The sequence below is a fragment of the Zeus faber genome, assembly GCF_960531495.2.
Source record: "Zeus faber genome assembly, chromosome: 1".
NCBI lineage: Eukaryota > Metazoa > Chordata > Actinopteri > Zeiformes > Zeidae > Zeus > Zeus faber.
The window spans coordinates 26,186,093-26,213,921 of NC_137193.1; the positions used below are offsets into that span (position 1 = coordinate 26,186,093).

The 27,829-nt window shown below is 45.4% G+C and overlaps 1 protein-coding gene across 1 annotated transcript; it reads left to right on the plus strand.

Annotated features, from left to right (window-relative positions):
• On the plus strand, positions 1–26,911 carry tax1bp1a (Tax1 (human T-cell leukemia virus type I) binding protein 1a; the record flags this gene model as incomplete). The annotated part of the gene is made up of 16 exons (XM_080011502.1): positions 1–189; positions 4,817–4,919; positions 6,545–6,735; positions 7,222–7,377; positions 10,070–10,218; positions 10,600–10,690; positions 10,883–11,068; positions 12,232–12,483; positions 12,939–13,130; positions 13,297–13,369; positions 14,301–14,824; positions 20,969–21,055; positions 23,873–24,059; positions 24,185–24,438; positions 25,826–25,908; positions 26,701–26,911. The coding sequence occupies 16 exons, from the start codon at positions 1–3 to the stop codon at positions 26,909–26,911; spliced, it is 2,928 nt and encodes a 975-aa protein (XP_079867628.1).
• Positions 26,912–27,829: the final 918 nt, after the last annotated feature.

The following is a 27,829-nucleotide window of genomic DNA, read 5'->3' on the forward strand; positions in this document are numbered from 1 at the left end:
ATGTCATCGTTCCAGGTGGTGGACTCATCGCCTGGAAGCAGCGTGAGCATCATGGAGACATCCAACTTTGCCCACGTTATCTTTCAGAATGTAGGGAAGAGTTTCCTGCCCCAGGCGCCACTGGAGTGCCGCTACACACTGACCCCGTACATTACCCCCAACCCCAAAGACTGGGTTGGCATCTTCAAGGTATGAGCACACACACACACACACACACACACACACACACACACACACACACACACACACACACACACACAAACAAACAAACAAAGACACACACAAATAGCAGTGTGCGTAAATTCCAGAAATAGCTAATGGATCTCCTCAAAGTTTGCCCCTGTCACTCAGAGATAAGCAGCAGCTTGAAGCACTTTCAAGCAGCAGCTTGAAAGTGTTTACTCATTAAATGGGAACCAGCATGGGTACCCCTTATACCAGGGTCCTCAAACTACAGGCCAGAGGGCCACATCCGGTCCGCGATACAATTTAATGTGGCCCGCTACATAGTGATAATATATTGATAAATCTGGCCCGCAAAAAAAAAAAATTCAAATCATCAATGCTTAATTAATTCACACAAATGTACTTAAGGTTTTCAAAATATAAAACAGAATTAAAAAGATCATAAGAGAGCTATTTCTAACAGGATTACGACACAATTTACAAACGCGCGAGAGAAGAAGAAGAAAAATAAAATAAAACAAAACAAAACAGGCCATTTTCCCTTGAAGTTCAACACGGCCCCCCTAGAAGAAGACAAGCTGGCCAGTGGCCCACAGGTCATTTGAGTTTGAGACCACTGCTTTATACCCATCAAAATAATTTATCCTGTGCATAGCAGGATCAATTATTGTTATGTGTTATGTGGATAAATAAGCATTTTGTATATTTTTATATATCGCACTATTTCTGTTTTTTTATTTTTGGGGGTCTATTTGGTTATATTTGACCATTTACATTTTTACCTCACTTTTTATTCCATTTGAGTTTATTATTATTTGTATTCTCCATTTTTTTTGGACTGTTGCGATTTTTCTTATGCTAACCATCTGCAGTGAAATGCACCAAACCCCACCAGAACAAATTACAAGTATATTTAAATGTACCTGGTGGAATAGATCGATTCTGGGGGATGAGGTTATGAGGCTATGAGGCTCACATCGGTTTAACATATCAGTAAGAGAATAGTGAACCCCTTGTGTGTGAATGGTTTTTAGCACAGTCTGTGTTAAAAATCCCTGCTACGAACGGTCCCTGCAGTTCCCGTCCACGCACAGGAGGAAAATGTGTAAGCCCAGTGTTATTTCAGTAAGCACCTGCAGTATTTTCAAGTTGACATGGTAGGAAGAGTGAAATTATGGACTGTCTCAAAATTTGCGGTGAAAGAAAATATCCAGAGACAAATGAACAGGTAGCAAACAGTCTGGTGATTTGCAGAAATGCCCCCGCGGTGTTTCTGGTGTCGATGTGAACGGGACATTCAGAGCAGCGTTCGTTCGGCTGGTCCAGGTTTGCGGAAAAGGGGCATAAATCAGAGTACAGTAAATCACCTGAACTCTCACTCCAGCCTAGCAAGGTAATAGGTTTGGTGTCTGGCCTTTTCGGGCAGGTGTGTTGGATTTGTCGAGCCCCGGCGTAGTGGTTGGCTCATTAACACATGGGCTCCATATGTCAACATGAAGCCATTACGGTTTGGACTCTTCACGCTTAAAGTCTTTAGTGTGGTGGGTTCTGTAGAAAGAGATAAAGCAGTAGATCAAATAGACCTTGTTTTGGGGGGTGGGAGCCATTTGACGCTCTTTATTAACCACTGATTCTTATTTGGATCTCCTCTTGTTCTCCCCCCCTCCATCATTCCATCCTTCCTTCCTCTCCCTCTCTTTAACCCCCCTCTCCACTTTGCGGTGTCCTTTTATCAAGGTCATCAAATCTCACACGTAATTAGCAGGAAATGTGAACGGGGGAAACTTAATGTGTCGTAAAAGTCAAAAGACAAACACTTTATCGTCGGTTAAGAACTGAACTTCAAATCCGCCAGCTCAATTAAAAAGAAATAAAGACGTCAGGTTTTATTTGGAAAAAAAAGTAGATTGTAAAATGTGAAGCGCTGTGATCCGCGCTAATGAAACCGTGTTTGATGGTTTGCTCTTCATGTCGGGGAAACAAGCGGTACTCTGTGTCTTTTAAATCCCCTTGACGTACTAATGTGTCAGTGTGTTGGATTTATTTATTTACTTATTTGTTTGTTTGTTTGTTTGTTTGTTTGTTTGTTTGTTTATGTATTTTGTGGGGTGTTCAGAGAGAAACTGAGCATTTCACCTCCCGGAGGTGGTAGGATGTTGACAAGGACTGGAAGTTTTTCGTGAGAAGTTTTTGCGTTAATTACAAGAAACCTTCTTGGCTTATAATCGGTGGGTCTTAATGCCAGGGCTCTGATTCCAATACGCAAGCAAGGAGCTAGATAGCTAGCATATCTGCTTAGGGTAGGAAAGGGTCTTATCTTATCTCAAATCACATCATACCACTCTGATACTGCAGGTTCTGTGGCTGTGGATAGCCAGGTTGTGGTGTGTCTTTTGCTGAGACTTTTGCATCTTTGGCAACTACCATTGTTCAGATTGGCTGCTCGAACACAAGTAGAACTATGAAGGAAAAAGTCAGTCCACCGCTCTTTAATGGCCATGTGTCTTTAATACCTGAGGTGTCCCAGAAGTGTGAATGGCGTGCAGAGATGACGAAGCAGTTTCTTTACCTCTCAGCGTGAAGCTACAGTGTTGGCTGTTCAGACCAGGGGGCTCTCAGGAGGAACTGGCTTGCCTCCGTGATGACTCAGACCTCACAGGCAGCGTGTATCTTAAGCTGGGCACACACGCCCCCTAGTGGCCGAGTCCGATTCTAGTAAACAATACAGCTGTAGCCACAAGATGTCAAAACAGAAATTACACGCCAACATTGTATACAGTGTAAACACCAGTGGTGTACACTCCAACCAAACATGTCCTTTTGCATTTTCCAGCATGTAAGCTAAATTTCTGATCGAAGGGTTTGGTAAATTCAGTAGAGAAACCGCCTCAAACTTTGCGTATCGCAGTGTAAGTCTTTTAGATTTGAGAATGATTTTGTTAGCCACATATAGACAGACACACAGACATTTCCCCAAAAAGCCCCTTGGAGGTTATTGGTCGTGGCATGTTTGTTGGGGCAGCCGGGAGAAACCCGTTGTGTAAGTGTATAATTAACATGTCATCGTGTGTTCCCTCCCAGCTTGGCAGAGTGATTGATCGTTGCTTCTGCCTGTGATTATTTTATAGCATCACTCCTGTGCCGGAACGTTGCACCTTACCTAACCAACTGTCAGTCAACCTTACTCTGCAATTTGCAAATTATTTATGTCTGTTCACTGACAAACACAAATGTACTTAATGCACGTGAGCACAGCCGCCACGCCGGCCCCCAGCTTCATGCCGGGATGCCTCCCGACGTGTTTTTCTCACACAAAGTGTGATCTTTGCCGTAGTTTTCCGTTCCAACAATTACCATTAGCCTTACTGTGGTTATTATTTTCAGTGTAATGGCCTGAAAAGCTGAGCACTGCAATTATTGCATCATGCTCTGGCATTATCAGCTCGAAAACCTTGACAGGCATTTGAGCGCCACGCTTGATTTACCGACCTCATCACTCACATTATGTCACTAGTGTTGACACCAGGAATTGTCACTTTTTATTTTTATTTTATTTTTTACCTTCACATAAATCTGTTTATATTCTCAGCGGGTGATATGTGAATTAATATGGGAATTATTAGCTATGTTAATTATTATCACAGCTAAAATAATTTGTTAATTTCAAAGCAAAAACCTACCTCAGTGTGTACCTCGTGTGTGACAAGGAAATTATTCTAAGTCGCTCATAGAATCTTAATCTGAAATGAATCAGTGCTGTCTTTTTTAAAAGAAAAAAGTTCTGTCGTCCTGTAGGTGGTTTGCTTTAGAGCAGTAATGTTTTATCGATTTATCCCATGTGTGAAGCCGAGGCGTGTGTGTGTGTGTGTGTCCGTGTCTGTGTCTGTCTGTGAACATGTGCACCAGCGGTCCAGATGGACGGCGTCTGTGATCGTACACGACAGCTTTACGACGCAGGGCCAAAGTTATGATGTTCACAACTTTTTAAAAAAAATGTTCACATCCAATGTCACTTAACGACGCACAAAAATCATATAATTACTGTACATGTCTCGTTCCATTTTTTGTAAAAAATGTATCCCGCCGCCCCCCCCATCTTCTTCCTGTTTCCTCTCTATGCCTGTGTGCACATTAGCAGGCGTGCATGTGCGCACACACACACACACACACACACACACACACACACACACACACACACACACACACACACACACACACACACACATTATAAACACCCCCCCCCCCCAACTCACACCTTTACAGACCCTCTTTCTGAGCCCAAAAAGGGCAGAAACTATGGGGTGGAGGAGGAGGAGGGTGTGTGGAAAAAAGGGGGGGGCCTGGGTGGCAGAGGAAGGAGGGTTCCTGGGGTCTTAAATGTTTCCATTCTTTCCACCAAGGCTGTCTGTGATTCTGCTGCGTTCTCCATTAAATGTCCATGTTGTAGAAAACAAAACGAAAGGCCCAATGTAAGAAAACACGGTATTCCACACTTAACTAAATTTTTTTTACTTGCTTATGGGATGGTTATTTTAGCATTAAGTTTATGTGTTTTTTATGTGTCGTCTTCATCACCCGCTCGTGTCCTATATTTTGTGGTGGCTGGATATCTGTGCGGTTGTGTCCTCAGGTGGGCTGGAGCACGGCCAGGGACTACTATACCTTCCTCTGGTCTCCCATGCCAGAGAACTACGAGCCGGGGAGCACCGTGCAGAGGGCCTTGGTGTTCCAAGGTACACACACACATGCATGCATTATGCAGGGTTCTAAGCAGGTCCTTGAGGTGCTTGAAGTGCTTTTTAGAAGTGAATTTCATCCTCAGAAATGTAAGTACTTGAATACCTTTAAAATAGCCCTTTTTGTGCTAAAGTGGTTGAAAGGTCCTGGAAAAAAATGCCATCATATTAAACCTGTGATATTCCACCTGGTTTTGTTATTCAAATCATAACATAATAACATTTTTCCAGAATAGCTTTTAAGACATAGATTATGCCAGGGAAATGTACATTTAACCCAGCATGGTTGGAAATAGACACTTATGATAGTAGAAGGCAATTAGATTAATAATATATATAAACTAATATAAATAATTGACAATGGCATTGAGATTCGATTATGTTTTAATTAAGAAATATCCCATTGAAAATGTGTTACATTTTTTTGGGGTGAAAAAATATTGCTTATACAAAATACTTGAAAGCCCTTAAATTTCATTTTTTAATGCCAGAACAAACACTGGTTATGTAAAGCGGCCTCGCATAGACACAGGGTATTCCGAGGCAACTCCTCTATTTAACGGTGCATATAAAAAACAGCGCTTTTTATTTTATTAAGGGGGAACAAAACCGCAACTGCGGCCTGGGACCTGAACACCTCTCTAACCACATACTTAGATTCACACACACACACACACACACACACACACACACACACACACACGGCTAAAGGCCTGTGAACTGGTTTTACTGGGTCTGAAAAACGGTCAGATATTACGCAGTGAAAATATGAGCGCACTCTGCGGTGTGTGTGTGTAAAAACTTCGGAGGAGCTTCTGGCTTTCTTATTCACCAAGGTATGAAAGTTGAAAAGTGACCTCCCAGTTATTACAGAGTTTTCTACATTTGGGGATTCGTACGCAGCGCTTACATTTGGGGGGGGGGCGGGGGGTAAAAAAGAAAAAGCTCTGTTTTCATCTCACCGCACTGTTTTGGCTGCCACGAGGCTCCCCGCCGCTGGAGAAATGAGCCGTTCCCTCAAAAAAAAATATGGAAAGGCGAGAAGGAAACCAAACTTTTTTTTCCCCTCTAGCACACAGGAATTAGGATGAAACGAAGCCACATGTCAGGATTTGAACCTCTGCTTTTTGAGCAAAAAGGCCCAATAATGATAACACCCCCATATTGTTTTTTAGCCAAGCTGAATGAAGTGATGGCTATGTTGTTTGCTGTCGCTGCTTTTGAGGGTTTCTTTAAGAAAACGTGACTTTATTATATTGTTGCTATGCACTGTTGCTACATACTGTTTGAACTTTACTTTAGCGTACCTCTGTTTATATTTTATGTATTTTTATATATATTATATATTTATATTTCATTTCATTTTTCTTTCATTCATTTTTTATTATTGATAAGTGTTCTGTTATCTTTTGCTGTAGCTTTTCACGCGGGATCATTATTATCTTAGTTTGCTTTTTGTGGGTAATTGTCTTCATTTTAATTTTAGGTCTCCATTAAAGAGTAGAGCCCGTCAGCTCAACACTTATCTGGCCCAGCTAACCATCCATGTTTAAAAGTTAAAAAAACAACAATAACCTTTGATACTGATTTCCAGAAGCTTCTTGTCTCTCATTGCGTTACAGGCTATTATGTTCCCAAGTCAGATGGGGAATTCTACCAGTTCTGCTATGTCACCCACACCGGCGACATCCGCGGTGCTAGCACCCCCTTCCTGTTCAGGGCGGCCACGCCCACCGAGGAGCTGCTCACCGTCACTGAGGATGACAGCAACTGCGACATCCTGGTGGTCACCACCAAGACTGGCCTGCTGGAGGTACACTGGGTAGAGAGGCAGCCATGTTGTTTCGCCTTGACTGGAGATTGAAGCTCCTCATTTAATAATACATTTCATTTATCATTTTTATTATTATTATTATTATTATTATTATTGTTATTATTATTTCCTTTATTTATATATCCTTTCAAATTATTTATTACCAGTGAGATCAGGATCTTATTATGTACTTTTAATTTAGTTAAATATCTCCAAACCAAAGAAAACGGTACATCCACAAAATACAATTTTCAAAGGGGTATTCAAATGGCAAACCTTGTTGTGTACACATGACAATATTTTAATTTTATAATAATGAAAGATGATTGTCAAAGGATAAACAAGGGTTTATTAAAAAATAGTTTGATCTCCCTGTGAGGCACATTAAAAGGGAATTTAATCACCAGAATAAAAAGAATAGATAATCAAGATGGGATTCACCTTGTGTTATATTTTTTGTTCTTTCCGCATCCCCTTCCTGTGCAGCGTGTGGAGGAAGCGCAGCAGGAGCGCAGGGAGCTGCTGAAAGCCATGCGCCTCCTGCAAGAGGGGAAGCAACAGCTGCAGGAGGAGCAGAAACGTCTGTCCAGGGAGAGGGAGCAGGAGAGGGAGACCTGCAGCCTGCTGCGAACCCACAACCAGGTGTGTGTGCATGCATGCGTGTGTGTGTGTGTGTGTGTGTGTGTGTGTGTGTGTGTGTGTGTGTGTGTGTGTGTGTGGTGTGTGTGTGTATTTAGACAGGCGGTCTGCGGGACGGTTCTGCGCCTGTGATCATAGGTCTAAGTCGTCAAAAGTTTACCTTTGTAGACAATCTGTACCTGGCCATGATTCAGAGATACACAATGTGTGTGTGTTTGTGTGTGTGTGGGTGTGTGTGGGTGTGGGTGTGTTAGTTAGTTAGTTAGTTAGTTAGTCTCGCGCTTTTTAACGGCCTGACTCATTGGGCCAGAACGGAATCAGGACACAGTCTCGGGCAGCTGGCGTCAGGGACGATGCCATCGCAACCACAGAGTGAACAAACATGACGTCAAGCCTGCACATGTACACACACACACACTTACAGACAAACGCACGGAAACAGACGCGCTCGTTATGCCACCCGCTTGCAAACCCTTTTAGTCTGTGTGTGGAATGAGAGGAGGGCAGTCCGCAAAAACCACCCGACTGAGGGGGGAAAAAAAAAAGAGCCCTGCCCAGCTTCAGGGACAAACACTACTCAGTCACGCGATTCAGTGGCCACTTCTTTCTCTTTTTCTTCCTCCTTCTCTCCCTCCCTTCCTCCCCGCTACCTTTGATCCTTGCTCCCCACGTGCCTCTCTCTCTCTCGCTCTCTCTCTCGCTTTCTCTCTCTCGACTGATTCCCATCACTGTCTACTCATCTTTTCCTGTTCAATTCTAATCTGAGCGCAGTTCCCGAGGAGGAGTCACAGTTTAGATTGGCCTGTTTTATGAGTTGCCCATCTTATGAAACGGCGCATTACACGCATGCCTCCGAAAGGGTAAACTCAGCGAAACCTGATGATGAAAAAGAGGAGGTGGAGAGGGGGAGGGGGAGGGTTAGAGGTAAGCAGTGCAGCGCCTGCAGTTTGGCTCCTGTTGAACCTGGTCTCTTATCGCCCCCTAGTGGTCCTGGAGGCTCTTAAGCGGGCACAGGCTGCTTTGATTTAGGCCTCGGCCTCATTTTTATTTATTTTTGTGACACACGTGTGTCCGTGGATATATATATATATATATATATACACACACACACAACCGGCGTTTGCACTGCGCTTTCTGAGCATGTCGGCTTTGCATTTCTTTTCCGGAGAGCGTCAAGGTAGGTTAGCTCTCGCCATGCTTAAAAAATATCCTCAAAAGTTTAACGCGAAAACATAAGTACATATTTTGCGGCTGCTAATTTTACGATGTTACTTTTTATAAGGTCTTTATGCACTGCTAAAGTGCTTTCCCAATGCCAGCAGTAAAAATCATACAGTCATCTACAGAGCCAAGCCCAGAGGGAGACCAGCGTGTGTGTGTGTGTGTGTGTGTGTGTGTTTGTGTGTGTGTGTGTGTGTGTGTGTGTGTGTGTGTGTGTGTGTGTGTGTGTGTGTTGTGTGTGTGTACAGGATCTAATTTGATATACAGAGTGTGTTTGCCTTATCTGTTTTATTTCGATGGTTGTTTTACTTGTCTGTCTACAAATGTCCTTGAGTGGCAATTTGTTGCATGTGTGCGTGTGAGTGAGTGAGTGTGTGTGTTTGCATAGGCATGTTGTCCTGTCACCGCTAGTGATGGCTGTTGATGATTTATTGTGCAGGAGTGTTGATGAGCAAGTTCTAACAGGGCCAGTCACTCACTTGGTAAACTAGAAACTGGTGTAGCAGTGTGGCGCTGGTTGTACGATGAGGAAACTGTTGGAGGAATGCACTGAGTCAGGTCGAGCCAGCCAAATACCTGAGAGCAGTGCATGGTTCTCCACATTCATGTGTGGCAACGTAGTGGGGTTTGGCTGCTTTGGCTACTGTTTGCTACCGATCACTTCTCTCTAAAGTCCCCCTTCTTACCGTGATGTTATCAATAGTATGTGGACTATGGCTAATTTGATGACCCCATATAATCATTGTGGAATTAAGACATTGTCAGATTGTGAGAAAAGATTCCCCCATGGGGTTTAATATCTTCTATCTTAACTTATCTGATCTTATCATCTCACAATGTTTTATTGAATCCTAAGGTGTTTTTTATTGATATGAGGTGTGAAACTGTTGTTTGATTTGAAAACAGCATTACCGTATAATCTGGAAATTGTGGTTTGCCTATCTATCTATCTATCTATCTATTTATCTATCTATCTATCTGTCTACCGAGAGTCAATTAAATTTAAATTCAAACACCTTTATTGGCACAGGGGAAACATACGTTTACCAAAGCAAATGAAAAACAAAGAATAAGATGTAAAATATAATATAGAAATTATTAAGTTGTCAAAAATATACACAAATGAGTGAAGGCTACAAAAAGACAAAACAACTTTATGTAAACAATGCTGTTTAAAAAAAAAAAAAAAAGCAATACTCGAAATGTTTAACTTTTATGTTATGTATGTTTTTAACTTTGCAGTTAAAACACGTGTGTGTGTGTGTGTGTGTGTGTGTGTGTGTGTGTGTGTGTGTGTGTGTGTGTGTGTGTGTGCGCGCGCGCGTTATTGTAATTGCAAAAGTAGAATGGATGTTTTGGTGTCACCTTAGACCACCAGAGTTTCTCATCAATTGTGATTTTGGAGTGACCCCCCCCCAGCTCAAAATCCTGTCCCCGCCGTCAGGTATTGACCAGTTCTCCTCTTGCACCACAGGAACTGCTGCGCTCGTCGCAGGGCCTGTCGGAGGAGCGGGAGGAGGTGAGGAAGAGGCTGACAGAGGCCACTGACCGGGTCCGCCAGCTGGAGGAGGACCTGCTCGGAGTCAGCCAGAAGGGCCTGCAGAAGGAGACGGAGCTGGACTGGTGAGGGAGAGGAGGGGAGGACACTTGGAAAATGAAAACACACGTAAAACACACGTATCACCGGGGCACCGGCGGCTTAAACATGTCCTGAGGGGAAATTGATTCAGGTTCTGTAACACGGCGGGCCCTTCAGTTCAGAAAGATATGAAAAAAACACATCACACACGAGTATCAGTGGCTTCTGGCAGTGGAAGAATTTGTACTGCATGCTTTGTACTTGGTATTCCGGGTGGATGGGATAGGATCCTTACACATCTGGATCTGTTGTGTGTGTGTGTGTGTGTGTGTGTGTGTGTGTGTGTGTGTGTGTGTGTGTGTGTGTGTGTGTGTGTGTCTCACCCTGAAACGCTCCTCCTCGCACGTGTGTGGGGATCTCCCCAGCCTCCGCGATCGGCTGAAGAAGCTTGCGGTGGAGAGAGATGGCCTGGAGAGTGAGCTGAAGAACGAGAAGGACGAGAGAGACCTCTACAAGGTGAGTGTGTGTGGCTTGGAATACATCGCACACAGTTTGATTGATGGATGAAGCCTGAATGCTGTGTGTGTGTGTGTGTGTGTGTGTGTGTGTGTGTGTGTGTGTGTGTGTGTGTGTGTGTGTGTGTGTGTGTGTGTGTGTGTGTGTGTGTGTGTGTGTGTGTGTGTGTGTGTGTGTGTGTGTGTGTCTCAGGCCCACCTGCGCAGCACGGAGCTGGAGAACACCAAGCTGAGTGCCGAGCTGCAGATGCTGAAGGCCGTGGAGTTGAACCGTGAGGTGACCATCGCCCAGTTCCAGGAGGAGCTGGACCGGCTGCGGGCCTGCGTGGCCCAGAGGGAGAACTTGGAGAAGGAGCTGTTGGCGTACCAGGCCAACAAGGTAGAGCAGGGAGAGTGTGTGTGTGTGTGTGTGTCCCAATTATTCCCTCCTCTGTTTCATCTCCAACTCAGTAATTCAACTGGTATATTGTCAGGTTACCGTGGGTTTGGTTTTGGCAGTCATCACTATTTATTGCCTTTTAATGTTTGGGGACGAAATGATTTGTAAGCTTGTTCTACTGTTTTGTGCGCTCATTGTGAGTCACCTTGGAAATGGCTGTCAGCGAAAAGCCCTGGAAGTCTTCACGGAAGTCTATCAAACATATTTCTCAATATGCCCAGCCATTTTTCTGTTCCATAACTATTGCAGTTAAAGTGTAATAACATCATGTGGCATTTTCGCCTACCATGCCCCACCCAAGTGGTGTGTACAGTGCCCTCCGGCACAGAGACACAGATGACAGGGTTGTAGTCACACCACTTTATTGTCGAGAGTGGGCTAGTTGGAATTAGCCTCGGAAGATGGACATGTGTCATGACAAGGGCTCCTCTCCTGTGAGTGAGTGAGTGTGTGTGGGGATGGGGGTTTTACCTGTTGCTCGTTAGACCAACCAACGAGCAACAGGTATGCAGCCACTCTGATCCTGAGCCCCCATTTACCGTGATCCGGGTCAAGTGGGGCTGCTCAACCACACTATCCCCACACTACATATCAGTCGCAACAGTACAGGGTCCTTTATCAGATACGCTTGCTGACTTAAGATATATGTCTAGTATCTAGTTTGTGTGCAAGTTAATGCTAACAGGTAATGTCACATCACAGGCCTCAAAGTCGTGTTTATAAAGACGATATGATTTCAGCCTGCCCCGATCACAATGACCACTGATAGTTAATCCAGCCTTGTGGTTTAGTATCGGGTCTAATACCGTTGTTTACTCCTCCATCTTTAACATTATTTATGTTCAGAATAGTGTTTATTTTTAAGATTATTTTTAGAGTCATTTGCTCCTCTGTAAACCGTGTGTCTCTTGATGCGTCTAGGCAGCATCGGGAATCTTTTAAAACCAAGGCTAGGGCGAGTCTGAGATTATTTTAACCATGGCTGAGAATGGCCATTTCACTTAGTGCAGAATGAAAGTGTGATTTAGTCTTAAGATTGGGCCTAATCTGTGTCCATAAAACCACGTCTTTAAGTTTTAAGGAGTGATTGTGGTCCACCACAGGTGGAGCTTGCCTGTGTGCGGGAAAAGCTCCGTCAGGTGGAGGAGCAACTCCAGGCCTCCCGGCAGCAGGCCTCACTGCTGGCCGCCGAGCTCCGTGACTCAACCGGCACCCGCGACCGCACTATGTCCGAGCTGTACCGTGCCCGGCTGGAGGCTGACAAGCTGCGCGCCAGCCTGGTTGACGCCCAGGCTGAGTGCCAGCGTATGGAGAGTCAGCTGGACCGCATGAGGAGCGCAGCGCACAAGGATGCCGTGAGTCAAGTCCCATCCCAATGTTAACCATTGGCCACCACCCAATTCAGAATCAGAATCAGAATCTGTTTCTAAAAAATGTATATACAATGAATTTGTCATTGTGAGGATTGGTGCATTTCTGTAGAGACAATTTGTCCAAAAAGTTATAGTCTGAAAAATTGAAATAAAATAAAAACAGCCAAAAGTACAAATCATAAATAGATAAATATATATGTGATCGATCAGTCAGAGTCAAGACACAGCACTAACCTGGAATTGAACAAGTTTCGTAAGATGATATGACATGATATGCAATGACATCGACAATGTCATGGGAGTGCTTGAAGTTGATCAGTCAGTTTGATCCCTTCCAGAAGGCCCCATATTTAAAAATACCACAAAGTCGGCGAGGGGGCCACTTCAATGTCTTTATTTATTTAAGCCCTGGTCGCTTGTTCCTACCCACCCCACAGGACGAGGGTGTGGGGGTGTGCACCGAGGCCGGAACCGGCGTGGCGGTGGTGTCTGAGGCGGAGGCCGAGCTGCAGCGGGAGGTGGAGGAGCTGAAGCTGCGTCTCCACATGGCAGCCGAGCACTACAAGGAGAAGTACAGGGAGTGCCAGAGGCTGCGCAGGCAGGTGGCCAAGCTCAGCGAAGCACAGGGGGTGAGCGGAGAGCGCAAACACAAACACACACACATCCACACACACGCGCGCACACAAAATAAAACACGTTCATGTGAAAAGGAAGGAAGGAAGGAGGAATTTATGTCCCACACTCATAGACCTCATAGACCTGCAGTAGAAGCTTGATTTGTCGGTGTGTTCGCAGGAGCCCAAGAGGAATGCGGCCACCGAGACTTCGCTGGAGCCACTGGCCCTGAGTCCCGAGTCGCCCACTGCAGGTTCACACAACACACACACCAACACACACACACTCCAGCCCACTTGCTCAAAGCATTTTATGCCTCAGTGTAGATTTCCTTCTCTAAGCCCAATTAGGACCGGCAGGCCACAACCACAAGAACAGTGGTTGAAGTGATTTTATCGAAATTACAGGCAAGCTGCAGAGTTTTATCTATTATTCGGTCTGTTTTTACTTCAATATTAAGTGCGTTAAATCCAAATCCCCTTACGCCTTGCTTTTCATCCCTTGTTTGAGTCATCCCAAGCCCACCCCATTCACCCCCTTTCACAATACTTGGGTTTCTCACCTACCAACAAAACTCGCTAAGGATGCATTTCATGGCATCTTTGACATGAAAGACTAAACGGTCCCACATGCTTTAATTTTGTTTTCGGCTCGGCGACACCGCAGAACCACCCAAACAAGTCCCAAACACTTTGTTTTGGTCTAGGACAGGCTCGATTGGGCAGGGGATCCGGGCTGGTAATAGCACATGAAGTACATTGAAAATGTTGACATAAAAATCGCCCTTAAATATCCAAAAAGGGCGATGTTTAAACGCTTTTGCCATGTGCCGGTTCTGGTACTGAATGTGCTCAGTGGTAGATCAGTGGTTCTCTGTCTGGGGACCCAGACCCCAAATAGTATTTCAAGAGGTTCCGGGTGGTGCCCAGCAAAATAATTATTAGTTAAACTTCAATTATTTTATTAACAAAATGAGAGAATGTACAATGATGACTGTTTTCATCCTAGTTTCACTGTTATCGCCATAAAAATGTAAAGTATAGTCAGGTGTGGAGGTTTGGCCTTAAGCATATGTAATAATAAAAATCTTCTCAAATTGGGCTTCGAGAGACCGAATCTTATCAGAAGGTTGAAATTCACTGCTCCACGTGAACAAAACCAGCCTTATGTCTCTGTGTTTCTAGGAAATATTGCCGCTGCAGTTTTGCGAGGCACCGCTGAAATGACCATTTCAGATGCGCACATCGACGCGCACATCTGCACAGCCGAGGAGCGGGTTGTAGAGGGCGAGGAACCCGAGGCCGGACAAGCCAAGGACGAGCCAGAAAGTCCCCTGGAGGAGTCCAAGCAAGAGCTGGAGGAAAAGGAGAAAGAGCGTTATGCAGAAGAGGAGGAAGGGGAGAAGAGGGAGAGCCTGCCGGAGGAGAGCCTGCGCATGGCGAGCTGGGTTGAGGTGGAGAGCGAGAGGAGGAGAGCCGAGGAGGTGGATGAGGAGGTGGATGAGGAGGAGGAGGGGGTGGCGGTCAGGATGGTAGCGGGTGAGGAGGAGGAGGAGGAAGAGGCGCTGGCGGGGAAGGAGGGAGAGGAGCAGCAGCAGACACGCTCGGTGGAGGAGGAGCTGGCCCTGATGGAAGAGAAGTGGAGGGAGCAGTGCGCCATCAACGAAACGCTCAAGCAGCGTCTGGCCGGCGAGGAGGAGCGTTTCAGGGTGAGACACACACACACACACACACCCACACACACACACACACACACACACACACACACACACACAGACACACACACACACAGACTCACGTGTGAAAATAAGTGTAATGTTAATGTATGAGCTCCTGTTTGTCAACAACTACCGTCGGATCTGCCCTTGAGATCCAATGTAACGAAACTTTTCTAGAATCGCTTTTCTGACTTTTCTGACTAGATTATAGTGGTATGGTGGCTCAGTGCATTGCACTGCTGCCCCACAGCAAGGTCCTGGGTTCGATTCCCACCTGAGGCCGCTGTCGGCACCGCGCTCTGGTGGGTTATCTCCCGATTAGGGGCCTTTCTGTGTGGAGTTTGCACGTTCTCCCCGTGCTCACATGGGGTTTCCCCCTTGTAACGTCAGTAAGGACCCGCACCAGAAACATGCAGAACGTCGTCGTATGACCAGCGATGGACGTTTGGAATTGGTCCCCGGGTGTGTCGCTGTATGCTGCCCACTGCTCGTGACTGCCCCCTGGAGGAAGGACAAGCCAGGAGGGCTTAAAAGCAGACAATAAGTTTCACCGGTTGTGGTGTGTGCGCCGTGTGATAAATAAAATAATTTTCTAAATTATACCAGGGAAATGTACATTTAATCCAGCATATACCAACCAGATAGACTTTCGTATAAATAATATAATATAAGCCGCACCCACTGAATTTTTTAAAAATATTTATTTTGAACATAAATAAGCCGCACATGTCTATAAGCCGCAGGTGCCTCCCGGTACATTGAAACAAATGAACTTTACACAGGCTTTAACAAAAGACGGCTTGTAACAAAAATAAATAGGCTTTAACAAAACACGGCTTGTAACAAAAATAAATAGGCTTTAACGAAACACAGTTTGTAACAAAAATTAAAAAATTTGCGGTAAACAGTAGCCTACCAAGAAAGTCATTGGTCACTATCTTCCTCCTCCTGCGCATTAAAACCACTGAAGTCATCTCCTTCGGTGTCGGAGTTGAATGGCCTCAGAACTGCTTCATCCGATGTTGGGTCGTTTTCATTGTCGCTCTCGTCACTTTCATCCGGAGGCAAATTCCCCGCTGAGCTCATGCTGCCCTCTTCAACACGCAGGAGTCCAGCCTTTCCAAACCCGTTGATGATAGTGGATTTTTTGACAATGCTCCAGGGTGTCAGGACCCACTGGCAGACACCACGATGGTCCACCTCTAAAATCCACACATTTCATTGCAGTGGCGATTGTTACATTGTTTGACCTTAACCCGTTCGGCAATTTCATTGGTCTAATGAAAGCTTCATGCCGCCAAAAAACTGAGCACCGTCACATAATGTGTTTTTTGCTCAGTTTTTTGGTTGCATGAAGCTTGTGAAAGCGGGAAAAATCCATAAATTTGCCGCGTCATTGGATAAGCCGCGGGATTGGATAAACGGCTTATAGTCCGGAAATTACGGTAATATAAATAATCGACATTGAGATTAAGGTTATACTTGATAAATATCACACGGAAATTTGTGACATTTGTACTCAAAAATAAAAAAAAAGGTACTTGAAAGTCCTTGAAATTCATCGTGTAGTGCCAGCATTAGGGATGCAACGGTACAGTGGGTTCACAGTTCGGTATGTATCACGGTTTTGGGTCCACGGTAACGGTATGGTTTCGATGTCTTTATATTTAAGAGGAAAAAAAAAATGAAGTCAAAAGGTGTAAAAAATGTTTTTATAGTAGTCTGCCACAACAAACTAGTGTAATGCTGTGTATGATTGGGGGGGGGGGGGTCAGGTTTATTGGTGGGTTGTTATCATTTACAATAGTTCATCAGATTGGAGGTGTCCAGGATAGTGGATAATTCAAATATTAAATTCTGTAAATTAATAAAGTTATTAATTAGTTTATTATATTTATAAATATATAATTTTAAAAACGTTTCACAATAAAAATATAGATATAACCAGTACTATAGTTGTGTAGAACAGGTATAAAAAGTATTCTTCACACATAAATTGTAATAGTAAAATAAGTTGTTGGATTAAACCTCACAGTCAGACCAGTGCGTGTGTGCCTTCGCTTTGTGAACCTGACATGACAGTGGGTGCGCCCCTTTGCAGCTAGGGCACCTCCCGGTGAGGGAGGAAAATAGGCCATCTCTTACATTGAGGGGGAAACATTAATAAAACGTAAAACTTGACAAAAAAGAGCGGCTCATCACTCAGGGAGACTCTGTTCCCTTCCTTCCTACAAAAGAGCCGTTCAAAAGAATCGTTCAAGAGGGGTTCGTAGTAAAGAGGGACACAGCCATCGCAGGGGTTCTTTTCCAACTGGACACCTTGATTGATTGCACTCTTTACAAAAACATTTTTCTGTGTTTTTGTGTATTGAACCGTAGGCGGCGTAGCGAACGGTTCGATAACATACCGTGTACCGTTGCATATCTAGCCAGCATGAACTGGGCTGAGGGCGTGTAACATGGCTCTCCGCTGTGCATATTTACTCCCTGGCTGGACTCATTTCTTGGCGTATAGGTATTTGGGTTGATGCCATTAGCTAGCGTGTGAGCGTCTGAACCCTGTGCGTTGCGTGCTTGTGTCGGCATGTAACCGTGTAACTCCCCCAGCCTTCCTCCGCCTTCCCCCATCACCCCCGGTTTGATCCTGGCCAGCGAGCGTGTGTTTATCAGCACTGTAAATAAGGCTCTCTCACCCCATTTCGCATTTGATGGAGATGGGGAAGTAGACGGACCCCCCCCCCAAGAACAAAAAAACATTTCTTTATGCATTTTTTTCCCGGGATGGGTGGACGGCGGGGGTTGATATAGAGAGAAGGGAGTAAGAAGTAATAGATAATATTCGCTGTGGCAGCCTCCCTTCACTCTGAACGTAACCCTCTAAAGCTGGGCAGTAAATCCCTCCATAGTGGGGGGGGCTTAAAGAAGAAGCCAGAAGCAAACAGAGGGGAAGTTCAGGGGTGAAGCGGGGGACAGACAGACAGACGGACAGACAGACAGACAAGAAGCAGAGAGAGAAAGGGGAGGGGGGTGAAGCTTTTTGTAATGGGATTAGAGGAAAGGAGGATTGGAGTACAGGCAGCTCGCCATGTAAACTATCCCACAGGGGTCAGACCTGTTAGAGGGAGAGTGGAAGGGAGAGAGGGAGGGAGCGACAGACAGTGTGATTTACAGCCGTCCCCACACTCACTGTGGTCTGCTGCATCGTCTGGGCCGCGTGTTTTACAGTAACGTGCACGGGAAGGAGTTTGAGTTCAAATGTAAAACCTTCAGCGTCTTCACGTCTGAAGCTAGGGTCACATGACGTGATTTTTTTTTTTTTTTTTTTGTGTGTATAGTGAACGACGATGAAAAGATTGAGCGGCGACCATTTAACGGTGGACATTTACAGTCTCTTCTGCGCACGCACATAAGTTAACAACTGCAGTCTTTGAGGAGCACAAATCGAAGAGACGGACACAGTTTTGTGATACTTCTGCACATGCAAAAAAGTATTTTAAGGCTAATATCTTGCGATAGTTTGACACAAACTAAACAGCTGCTACTGGGGTTGTTTGTGCAGTGAACTTGCAGCCTGATGTTATGAACCATGTCATTGGCAGTTGAAAATTCCGGTTGCAATTTGAGGCTTTGACATTCACGCACCAAATGGTTACAGAAAGACTAGACCCGATAATATCAAACATATGACCTGGCTAATTGGGATCATATTGAGAGAGTTTTGAGTCTTTGACTCACACACACATCGCTGACAGCTATGACTCGCGACAACCTTGGACTACCCTGTACTAGGGTTTGACCGATTATATCAGTTTTCCCATATATCAGGCCGATATTTGCGTTTTATTTGATATCGGAAATCGGCCTCTGATATGAAAAATAATGAAAAGAGCCCCTTGGTAGAACTGGGCGGTATACAGATTTTTACGGTGTATCAATATATTTCAAACGAGATATAGGATGAGACAATACCATTTATATCGATATACTGTAGTTTGATGTTGTGTTAAAATACTAAACACGTTTCTACTGTAAAGCCGTGTCAGCAGCTCTCATCTCCCTCCTTCTCCGTGCAACCCCACCCACTTGCAGAGGGAGAGTGGGGGCAGAGGGACAGAGGGAGTCTGCTTACATGACTTTGGGCTTCCTTTTTCCTTTTTCAAGTTTCTTGAAGAAATTATGGATTGCGTCTTGCCGTTCTTTGGGTTTGATTTTAAAAATATGGTTGCTTGTTACGAAAATCTGACAAGCAACTTTTTTTTTTTTTTTTTTTTTACATTTATCGTTGCTATTTTCCTCGGGCTGGGTGATGAAACGATCTTGATCATTTTCCCTATAAAATCACCACGTGACACGAACAGTCAATTGTACAAAGCAGAGAAACAACCACGTGACACAAAGAGCCAGTCGTACAGCATGAGTGCGGGTGCGTCCTCCGCTCTCTCCCCGGCCCGCGGCACTCTCCGATCGGCAGCACACAGCAGGGATGAGGCCCCCCGGAGCTGTTGCGGCGGGTGTTCCTCAAGCAACAACTTCAACTTGAACTGGCAACCCTCCCAACCACAGCCCGGTGTGGCTCCCGCAATAGGAGAGCGGTTAAAGAAAGAATCAGCGATTTCAGTGATGTCTGGTCTGACATGGTCAGAAAGAGTCCCTCGGTCCACTCCAAAAATCCGATCACGTATGATCCAAGAGTGCAGATTCGAGGGTTAGGGTTAGGGCTGCAGTAATAAAATTTGAATAGAATTTTGAATATTCAAAAAACAAACTATGCAATTGCTGATATTGCCATTCGATTGTATCAGTTAGCGAATCAATCCAAATTTGATGCGCAATAAAGTTCAATATAAGTAACGCCTTTCCCACGGTTTCCTACCCAAACACCAAAGTTACATAGTGCAAGAACAGGCGTTCGTGGGTGGGTTGGTATGAAAGAGGTGCCATTTTCGATATTACAAGTCAGTGTACCATTAAAACGATTTTGTACCTGTTATTTTAAGGTAAAAATGCTACATAGTATTGCTTTAAGAATTTTGAATTTCATGATATTGAATATGGGCACAAAATATCCATTTCGGCAGCCGCAGTCAAACAAATATAGGTATCGGCTCTTAAAAACCCATATCGGACGAACCTACCCTGCACTACCCTGGACTTCCCTGTACTACCCTGCACTACCCTGCACTACCCTGCAGTACTCTGCAGTACTCTGCACTACCTTGCACAGCCCTGCACTACCCTGGACTACCCTGCACTTCCCTGCAGTACTCTGGACTACCCTGGACTACCCTCTACTACCCTGCGCTACCCTGCAGTACTCTAGACTGCCCTGGACTACCCTGTAGTACCCTGGACTACCCTGCACTACCACGACTCCACCCAATCTCAAATCATTGCCAAATCAGCCTTGAAAATCACGTAAAGCTGTGGCCCTAGCTTAACTCGAGCCTTCGGGTTCATCTAGCTTTGTTTTCAACCTTGGGGTCGCGACCCCTCATGCGGTCACTCAAACTGATGTACAGTTGTGGTATTTAATTCACTGATTAAATTATCCAGGTTTACACTGTTTAATTTTTCAGGTTTATATTGCTGAAAATGTTCAGGTCTATTTTCCATTATTATTTGCCATATATTGCCACTTTCCTTTTTCATATTTTCCTTTTCATATTCTTATGATATTGTTTGCTACTGCCTATTGTTTTGATGTGAGCTGCTGGGACACTGCAATTTCCCTCCACAATTTTCGGACCTAGAAACGGCTTAATCGGCAAAAAAAGGTTAAGAACCTCCACTGTATCGGGAAGTGTTATTAATGGTGTGTGTGTGTGTGTGTGTGTGTGTGTGTGTGTGTGTGTGTGTGTGTGTGCGCGGGCGTGCGCGTACACGTGCATGCGTGTTTGAGTGTATGTTGGTTTGTGTGTGTGTGTCTCTGTGTATGAATTTACTTGTGAGGACCCTTCTCCGAATTGACAATTTATTTGGTTTTAAAATGTGCCGTGGGACATGGGACTTACCAGGTCGAAATTAATTTTGATACCAGTACAAGAATGTGTGTGTGTGTGTGTGTGTGTGTGTGTGTGTGTGTGTGTGTGTGTGTGTGTGTGTGTGTGTGTGTGTGTGCGTGTGCGTGTGCCCCAGGTGCAGATGGCGGAGCGTGCCAGCGAGGTGACGGAGCTGAAGCGCAACCTGGCACTGGCCCTGCACGACAAGCAGCAGCTGCAGGAGGTACGCCAGCCAGCATCATCTCGGGGTGTTAGCGCACACACTCCACGTCAGAACCGCTTGCCAATTCGATATTATTCATTCATTTGTGGTGTAACAATTTTGTATCCTAAATGAATGAAGACACACCGCTGCGTTGCTGTGTCCTAAACTTCTTATTTCCTTAATTGATTGTAACACATGACTCAATTTTCCATACAACACGAGGCTGGAAAACCAAATGTTTGGCCTCTGTGTCAAACCACATTTTTCTCTTCACATTCCAGCGATTATTTGCCGAACACGAGAAGCAACCTGCATAGTAGCAAGATATATGTGGGTCCTTCAAGGGGTTCTAGGGGTTTCCCAGCAAACTTATGAAAAAGCTACAAAAGTTAAGTGTCATTAGAGAATGACTATTTTGATCATAGTTCCACTGTGACTATAGTAGAAAGGTTTGGAAGTTGGACTAAATCACAACAACAAAAATCATATAAAATGGCGTATCAAATTGAGGGTCCTTGGCTGGTCTGCTTTTAATAAAACCACAGCATTTCAGTCAATCTTGTTGTCACATCAGCGTCCCAAACAGGCAATCATCTCTACCCCCCAAACCTCCACCTCCCCTCATCTTCCCTCTCCCCACCATCCACACTAATGAGTACACCCATACCCACTGCTGTTGTCCCCGCCCGACAGCGCCATTAAGCCTTGCAAATGCCATGCGTGTCTGTTTCAACCTTCCCAACCCTGGTTTAAATGTTAAACCAGATAGTAGCACGCTAATGAAGTCATCAAGAGAGGAGACCAAGGGAGAACAGAGAGAGAGAGAGGGGAGTAAGGGAACGAGAGAGAGTGCGTCTGTCGGCTAAGCGGCGGCAGGGGAAATCCAGAGTTTGACACCCATTACAGTAATGAGTAGGGTACTAATGCTTCCTACTTCAGGTAGAATCGCTAAAGGGCGGCTACCGCCGCCAGAGAACGAGGGGAAAAAAGAAAAGTCTTTTTTTTTTCCCCCTCATTTACATTTACTCATTTATCAGATGCTTTTATCCAGTGAATTGAAGAGCCAGTACGAGAATAACCTACCGTACAGTTTGTGTTTGTGTGTACTGAGGTTTCTTCAATTTGTCATAGAAACCAAGGCGTTACTCTCGAGTGGAAACAAGGGCAACATTAGATATTTTACGAAAACTTAAGCGTGATCATCGTACTGTGAAGAGATTTGTGGCTGATTCAGAGCACAGACAGGTTCGTGTAGATAAAGGCATAATGAGGAAGGTTTCTGCCAGACAAATTCATGGGATTAAGAGAGCAGCTGGTAAAATGCCATTACAAAGCAGCAAACGGGTATTTGAAGCTGCTGGTGCCTCTGGAGTCTTGCGAACCTCAAGGTGTAGGATCCTCCAGAGGCTTGCAGTTGTGCATAAACCTACTATTAGGCCACCCCTAACCAACGCTCACAAGCAGAAACAGTTGCAGTGGGCCCAGAAATACATGGAGACTCATTTTCAAACAGTCTTGTTTACTGATGAGTGCCGTGCAACCCTGGATGGTCCAGATGTATGGAGTAGTGGATGGTTGGTGAATGGCCACCATGTCCCAACAAGGCTGTAACGTCAGCAAGGAGGTGGCGGAGTCATGTTTTGGGCCGGAATCATGGGGAGAGAGCTGCTAGGCCCCTTTAGGGTCCCTGAAGGTGTGAAAATGACCTCGGCAAAGTATATAGAGTTTGTGACTGACCACGTTCTTCCATGGTACAAAAAGAACCGTGCCTTCTGTAGCAAAATCATCTTCATGCCTGACACTGCACCATCTCATGCTGCAAAGAATACCTCTGTGTCATTGGCTGCTATGGGCATGAAAGGAGAGAAATTCATGGTGTGGCCCCCATCCTCCCCTGACCTCCACCCTATTGAGAACCTTTGGAGCATCCTCAAGCAAAAGATCTCTGAGGGTGGAGGCAGTTGGCATCAAAACAGCAGCTCTGGGAGGCTATTCTGACATCCTGCAAAGAAATCCAAGCACAAACTCTCCAAAAACTCACAAGTTCAGTAGATGCAAGAATTGTGAAGGTGATATCAAAGAAGGGTCCTATGTTAACATGTAACTTGGCCTGTTAAGATGTTTTTGATTGAAATAGCTTTTGATTTCAGTAAATATGACCTAATGCTGCAAATTCAACAAAAGACCATTTTCAGTTCGTTACAACCTATAACATGTTTTGAAACTCTGTTGTTCATAATAATTTGGAACAGTGCATTTTGAGTTTTTTATTTTTGAGAAAAATACTGTGATCCTTGGGAGGTTTGTTCAATAACTTTCGAATTATACCCTAACGGTTGATGACTTGAAAATTATACTGACTGTCATTTGCATGGACCATTTAGGAAAATCAGAGAAAAATATAATTTGCATAATAATTTGGAACGCGGTATATATACCAAACCGAACTCTGCCAAAACCATGATTTGAACCATTACACCCCTAATACAGTCAGTACATTTTGCAGTCGTAGCCAGTTGCACATCATAGCCGTCGATCCTTCAATAACAGTGGAATATTTGTTGAATATTTCTTTGTTTCATAACAGAAACGAACTAAGGAGAGGAGTAGAACATGGTTTGTGCTTGACTCAGAGGTAGCGATCTAGAGATTACAGATGGTTTGCCAGGGTGGGAGCCGGTTATGAGGATTCTAGGGGTGTAGTGAAGAGATGAGTTTGGTGATGCTGTGAGGACATATTGTGTGTGGTTTTTTTTTTATGTGTTTTTTTTGCTATACTACAACATACATATATTGCTATTCTACTGCAACGTATGTGTCGAACATCCCCCCCAGGAGCTGCAGCGCTACATGTCCAGGCATCGGGAGCAGGAGGTGGTGGTGCAGGGCGCAGCAGTCCGGCAGCCCGTGGTGCTGCGCTACCCACTGCCCTACCCCCAGGACCCCTCGCCTCCGCCGCTGGTGCCACACAGGCCCGCCGAGCTGCAGTTTGGGAACCCTTACTCCACCGAAAACGCTCGAGGTGCGTGGGCGCGGGAGGCGTTTGTAACCTAGTATGTTGTGTTCGTGGGTCTCTCATTTTCTCTGATTGTTTATGTTTCGGACTTCCATTGTATTTTGACCGCGCTCGGTCGCTCTGTTGAACAGACAGGGCGGACGGCGCACTGTCGCCTGAGCAGATGTCCCGCCCCCCGCCGGAAGTCCCGCTGTGCGCAACCCCGTGCGCAGCCCCGTGCGCGCCCCCCACCACCCCGCCGCCGGGCCAGGATGCCGCGTCCAGCCCCGTTGCCGGCACGGGGGCAGTGGCAGGGGCATGGGAACGAGAGGTGGTCTGCATCCAGCCCTCACGCAGCATGAGCCCACCCGACGGCCTGGAGCACCCCCCTGAAGAGCCAAGCAATGTGAGCACACAGCGAGACACACACACACACACACACACACACACACATTCAAAGTACTTCACACTGAGCAATGTAGTAGTGCTAAGTGTGATATCTGTCTGAAAAGCAATTCTCCTTTATGTACCCTATCATCTTTCATTCAGACCAGTGCTTCTCAACGTGTGGTACCCCCCCAGGGTTCCTCCAAGAGCCTCCGAAACAAAATCATATCAGTGACCCACCTCGGGGTCACAAATCGAAATGTTACATTTTAGTTGTTTTCACATAATATGAGAATGTAGAATCAGTGCTTCAAAACAAGGTATTGTCGTTACTTGTGGGAACCAAGCAAATACTTTGGAAGCTATGACCTTATTAAAGATGAAGGTTTTGGAAACAGAAGTTCTGAGAAATCAGCCTTTAAAGTTTAAGAAGCATTTCCAGACTTTTGCAGCACAAAACACACATTTAGAAACACAATTAGTGGTTACATTTGGATATCAATGAGATAATGTTGAATGTGTTTTTCTGAAATAATATTTGAATCATTCATTTACAAAAATATTGGAAAATGCATAATTCAAGTTAACCCCTTTATTTTAAATTAAAGTTCATTATTTTTAATTCCAGGTTCATGCTCACTATAGCATAATGACCCCTCTATTATTCTGTAACTTCTAAATATTCCCATTTGCTGCCTTTATTGTTTTATAATAATGATGGTTTTAAGAAAGTGGCACTTTTCAGATCACGCGCATGAAAATCACCAGGGAACAACAATTCTCAGAATGTAATGGGCGAGGTCCCTTTGAATTCTGGGAATTTCTGTTTGGGAGGTTAGGAATACACACGGCCAATTTAGTGAAGGAAGATTCTTCTTATAATTACGCTCTTCCTCTAGAGCTCCTCCTGCCCTAGCCATGCGGGAAGCTAATTTACATAAAGCTCTCATGAGCGCTAAGCGGGAGAAATTAGCCAAAGGAACAGGTCTGAGATCAGGGAGTGTCGTCTCGGAATGTTTCTTTGGTTGTTCCAGCAATGCCCTGATGAGCATAACGAGCCAGAAAACAGAAACATCCGGGTTCCAATTCCTGGTTTAACTGTGAACTAGCAGAAATGTCAACATTGTTTTCTAAATAAACCAAAAGATACACACACACACACACACACACACACACACACACACACACACACACACACACACACACACTCCCTTATTGTTCGTGTCATTGTTCTCCTATGTGTAGATATGTTATAGAAGGTGGGAACCCCTGTCACTCCTTGTGACCATACGTCCTCCGTTCTCGTTAAAGCGCTGTAAACCTTCATACTGGGGATGTATGTGTGAACGGTGAGCCTTTTTCCTAAAGTGTGTGTGTTTTGTTTGTGTGTGTTTGTGTTGTTGCAGGTGGGTGACGGGGCTCAGCCGCCCTGTGATCATCAGTCCAGTAGACGCACCGAGGCCAGAAGTAGCTTCTGTTTCGACTCCAGGTAACACACCCACGTGTGTGTGTGTGTGTGTGTGTGTGTTCTCTCTCTCTCCCTCCCCCTCCCTTCCTCCCTCTCTCTCTCTCTCTCTCTCTCTCTAAATGGTTTTCAGCCCAGGACACAAAACGGCAAATTTCACATGGACACGGGACCCAAGCTCAAGAAACTTGTATTTTAGCAGAACGGAAGTTTACTGCTTATTTTGTTCTACTCCTGATATGGACATTGTGACATAGATTCTGCTTCATACTCCAAGTGGTTTATTCTACATCAGCCTGACTAAAGCCTAAATGACCGCACTCGCTCTCTCAGTCAAAAGCCGCTTCCCCACCGCAGGAACCATTTCAGGAACTAAGAACTTATTTTCGGGTACACCGTACACTTTGGCCTTTGCCACAGGGGGAACTTGGCTCTCTCTCAGAAATAGTTTCTCACTTGGATGGTTCCTCAAAAGGTACCTTTCAGGTTATGAGAACCAGTTATTTGTCCGCTGCTTCCTCGTATTACTCAAACGTAGCCGTTGCTTCTTTTTTGTTTTATAAAAGGAGATGTAATGGCAGAACCAAAACGACGCTTCAAATCTGTCGCGCGGTTCGTAGAAGGTCCTCCCGATCGCCCCGGTTCCTCGGCGCGTCGGGGAAGGCAACCGAGAGCCCTTTTAGGGGCCTCTAAGGTGTCCAAGGCCTCCTCATTTAGTTCCTGTACCTCGGTGGAGAAGCGGCGCTACATGGAGTACAAGCGCTGCCTCTGCGGTCCATCCTGAAATAACCCCCCCGCCCCCGCTCCCCGCTGCAGCAGTGACGTCCACAAGCGGTGCCCGCTGTGCGAGGTGATCTTCCCGCCGCACTTCGAGCAGCGCAGCTTCGAGCAGCACGTGGAGAGCCACTGGAAGGTCTGCCCCGTCTGCTCCGAGCAGTTCCCCCTCAACTGCCAGCAGCAGCTCTTCGAGCGGCACGTCCTCACGCATTTCGACGGCCACGTGCTCAACTTCGACCAGATGGACTAGCGCTGTGGGGAGGGGTGGGGTTGGTCCGGGGTGGGGTGGGGTGGGGGGAGGTCGGGTGAGTGAGCTAACCCCCGCGGTTGGTCTCGCTTTGGTCCCGCGTCTCACGAGACGGCGGTTTGAGTCCAGTCCCGAGTTTAGAAGTGGACAATCTAGTTCACTTTTGAAGCGGACGGGGGGAATTCCGTCCCCTTGCATCATGGCTTCTCCTTCATCAGTCTTAGAAAGGCTTTAAGTAGTACATATAGCCACTAATGCCTGGAACATACCGGGCCTTCTAGGATACTAATATCGCGTCAGAGCAATGCTTCTCAACGTGAGGTTCGGGGACGCCCCCGTGGTCCTTCAAAAAGTTCCATGGGCTCCCCTGAAAAACGATTAATAGCACTTGTGACGTCAACACCATTAGAGAATGTACAATGATAATCCTAGTTGCGCTGTTAACCATAACTATAGCATAGACAGGTGTGTACGTTTGGACTAAACCATATCTGACAGATTCGGGGTTCCGGAGACAAAACCTTATCAAATCGGGGTCGGAGGTCCTCGATATGAAAAAGGTTGAGAATCACTGCATTAGACACTTGGACAATTGGAGAACACACTCTATACGACAGAAAAGCAAGCACCAAACACAACAGTGCTATTAATCTGGCGGGATCATTTTAATTTGGTGTAAATAGTGTCGCATCCCTAATGCACCCGCACCTCCCGAATAATGAATAGAAATGGTTCCCAGGCCGGCGTGTTTCAGGCATTAGGGGAGCATTTGGCACAGAGGGACAAAAGAAAACTGCGCGCCCCGTTTCCTTTCGTCTCCCTTCGACAATCTTTTTTTTTTTCTGGCTCAAGGGATTAAAGCGCCATTTCCACTGCATGCGTACGCAGTGCTCTCATAACCGCAACGCGTCCAGAGCTTCA